This window comes from Sitophilus oryzae, unplaced genomic scaffold (assembly GCF_002938485.1).
Source record: "Sitophilus oryzae breed Bouriz unplaced genomic scaffold, Soryzae_2.0 scaffold_1387_pilon_pilon, whole genome shotgun sequence".
NCBI lineage: Eukaryota > Metazoa > Arthropoda > Insecta > Coleoptera > Curculionidae > Sitophilus > Sitophilus oryzae.
In genome coordinates this window covers 752168-755835 of record NW_022146045.1, presented here as the reverse complement: position 1 = coordinate 755835, position 3668 = coordinate 752168, and the positions used below count along the sequence as shown (strand labels likewise).

At 36.9% G+C, this 3668-nt stretch overlaps 1 protein-coding gene across 1 annotated transcript; it reads left to right on the top strand.

Moving 5' to 3' along the window:
* The first annotated feature begins 627 nt into the window (after nt 1-627).
* On the top strand, nt 628-2353 carry LOC115875454 (transcription factor MafA-like). Its single transcript, XM_030890917.1, has one exon. It carries the CDS (start codon nt 716-718, stop codon nt 1661-1663), a length of 948 nt encoding a protein of 315 aa, XP_030746777.1. The 5' UTR covers nt 628-715; the 3' UTR covers nt 1664-2353.
* Nucleotides 2354-3668: the final 1315 nt, after the last annotated feature.

Below are 3668 nucleotides of genomic sequence, written 5' to 3'. Positions count from 1 at the left end.
TGACTACAAAAAGGCTGCTTATGTTTGTCATATAACTGCCGCTAACGACTGCCAGCGACTGCCAAGAAAATGTACATGTAATTCCAACAGTGAGACATCCCTCGACTTTAAAGTGTGTAAAAGCATATATGGTAGACTAATATTATTTTAATTTTTTTTTAGAAATAAATCATGTTTTCTGGAACCCGATTTTATAGATTATCCAAAATACCTATAGACTCTTGGAATACACTCATATTTCTAAAAATAACGTAACTACGTCGCTGGCTCGAAATTTTATATGAAAAATTGTCATTATTTTTATAATAGAAAAGCTCATACCGCACCGCTATAATAAAACCCTAAACATGGTAATAGCGACATGACCCATTCTCCCTTTTACTGCCCATCTGCCCGGTGCTCCGCCGCCGTCCAGGACGTCTTACGACGCTCCCGACACACTATAAAATTCCAAAACAGCCCGATCTCCACTGGCCATCGAGGTATAAACAAATTTCCGGAACGATCTCTGTCGCACCTATCCACAATCGCGCGGCGGCGGGGCGGGACCTAGCCAGGCCCGCCTCTTTCCCGGATCGTCCCGGAATCACGCCGCCGCCACCAGAGCGAGCCGCCACCGGCAAAACGCCGACCGCCACCGACGCGAACGCTTCAACACCGCGACGACTCTATCCAGTGTGGTGCTTCCAGTTGAGAGAGTGCGAATGTTTGAGCTATGGAGGAAGACCAGAACCGTCTTTTAGCCAACCAGTATCTCCAGGATTTCGTCCTGGATCATCTAGAGGACATTACGGTTAAGCGCGAGGACAAAAGACAACTTATCGAACCGGCTTCTTGGTTGCCTCACGAGGAGGACTCAACGCGGCGAGTGTGTGCCAGACCTCAAATGTGGGAGGACAGGAGGGACATGTCGCCTTCGGAAACCGGTGCTTTGTACCAGCAGCCGGTGTTAATGAACATGGAGGTGCACGATCCCGATTCTCCACCGGAAACTCCTCCAGATCAGTCTCCCATGCCATTTAGACCTTCAGGTTTTTCAGAAGAAGTGCTGTGGTTTCCACATGGCACCAGAGTAGAACCTCAGCCTCTCGACTTATGTAAAGGCGGAGACCCTGATTGGGAACGACGCGAGTATATACCTTCAGGCATGTTAATGGACTCTCACAACCAACAAGTCTTATATCAAGCCAGACCCCTATCAGTAAGTTCGGGCGCTAACAGTGCATTATCACCTAGAATAAGCAACCGCGCAAATTATCACAACAACGACTTCCCCTGTTCAGACGACCTCATCAGCGACGACCTCCTTATGACGCTCTCCGTCAGAGAGCTCAATAAAAGATTGCACGGATATCCTCGAGAAGAAGTCATCCGCCTCAAACAGAAACGCCGTACCTTAAAGAACCGAGGTTACGCTCAAAACTGCAGGTCCAAGAGGCAACAACAACGCCAGGATCTGGAAGAGGCCAACAGAAGTCTCCAGCACGAGCTGCAGCGGCTCAAGATCGACCTGGGCAAGGTAACGCAGGAGCGGGATTTTTTCAGGCAGCGCCTCCAAATGAGTAACCGGTCCCAGAGTCAGCAGATGCCTCACAGTTTGAATTCCTCAATGAATTCGCTCAATTCCGACGGGGGACAGAGTTCACCTGAATTCTACCTCTGACATCCTTTTCCGGGTCGTAGACTATAGTTAGCTCGGCCCCAAGGTGTTTTTCCAAGAAGAGCACCGCGCGCGAGTGAATACGAACGCTCCTCTTAGTGTATGAATGAAAAACTTTTTGGATTCTCAATGAATAAGTGCTGCCAAATAAGTCCCGTGAGCCGATGGACACGAAGTGCTGACGAAAACTGACTAAAAGTGAAACTAGTTTTTAAGTATGAGCATTTTAAATATCATTTTTGTTATTCTTAGTTGAACTGATAGTTTTAAGCTAGCCATCATTCTTTTCCATTCTGACCTCACTGCAAGAAGAGGTCCAAAAACATATATTATCATATGTTTTATATTTTTAACATGTTTCTGAAGAAAAACCATGTTGTTATGAGTAAAGTAACTTATTGTTACGTTGAGACTTATTTTCGTTTGTTCTTGATTTAAGTTTTTTTAGTATTATAATTTGCAAGATCGATATAGACGAAAATATAGAACAATCTGCATATCTCTTGTAAAGATCTAATTTTAAACGATTATGTTTGTATATCCATCTCAAAAATATTTTTATATCTACCAGGTACGTTTTAACACCTGAATGTTATGTTTTATATATATAATATATATTTAAGATATGTTATATTAAATACTGTACATAACATAATTCTTAGAAGCCAATAAAAAATCTGTTGGTTTTAATTATATTTTCGTTTAATTGACAACCCTTTCCTATTTCCTGTTATCACTTACAAATATTGATTGATATTCAAAAAGATATTTAAAAATTACATATAAAATATTTGAATAAATCAAAATAACATTCTGATAGAAACTATATTAGTCTTGTACTAATACATTAAAAAATATTGTTTTGAATTACATAAATATTTATATTAGAGCATTAATTATTTAATGCAATAATTATAGCATTTGAAAACAAATCAATGTAGGTTAGCACAGTTAAATTCTACAATATATATAGTAACAACTAATGATCTAGTTTTAGAGATCGAAAGCAAAATGTTGATTTTTTAATTCTTTTTTTTAAGTATTTGATGATTTTTTTTTCAAAATTAATTAATTAAATTCTTTTTAAATGTTGAAGACCGACTTTCATGTAAGTAATATCCCCCTAATATTTCTAAAATAAAATATTTAAAAATCTAATTAGAAAAAATCTGTCTTAGTTCAAAATTCACTGGATTAAGAACCTATGGAGAAAATTAAAGAGACATTAAGAAATTTGTTATTCTGTGAATTCACAACTTTTAAATTTTTTGATTTAGAGAAAATTTCTGAAAATTGCAAAGTAAAACACTTTACTTACTGCACTTTTGCTTACTACACTTACTGCAAAAGCAAATTAATATGATTTAAAGGCCATAACGCATATCTTTTAGTAAATAAATTAAAAATCTGAAAATAACAGCATTTGAATTAAAGATCAATAAAATGGGACATTTTTATAAATTCCTATGTAGGTAAGTTACATCACACACACAGAACCAAGATAATTGATATAAATCATTTAAAGAAAACATCTGTAAGATCATGGGCAATTCCTTAAAAACTATAAATCTATAGCTATAATTGTCATTTGTAATATTAAAAATATTTAAAATTAATATATTTATTTATTAGTAACCATATTAATAAAGAAATTGTTGAATGTAATTATTCTTTAGACTTTATACCGGGTGCGTCTCAAAAGTGGCTCACCCATATAACTTTTTTATTTTTTCAGATAAAACAACGAGATTTGGTACCTATGTTAGTATATGACATAAATTGGGATTGATTGACGTATTCAATTGTTTTCGGTCACTTCCGGTTTCACCGGAAATGACTGCAACTTTTGATTTTTAAATGGCAACCTCGGTATTTTTTATTTTATTCGATAGAAAATGACACTCTGAATAGAATGACATGGCTGTGTTAGAAACACTAATTTTTAATCAAGGAGCCTTGGAAAAATAGATTTGATCGTCTAATGTTTTTAGTGTCTTGTCCTAGCCGG

Bases quoted from the DNA above. Each gene is read 5' to 3' on its own strand.
- LOC115875454 (XM_030890917.1), top strand. From the start codon at position 716: ATGGAGGAAGACCAGAACCGTCTTTTAGCCAACCAGTATCTCCAGGAT.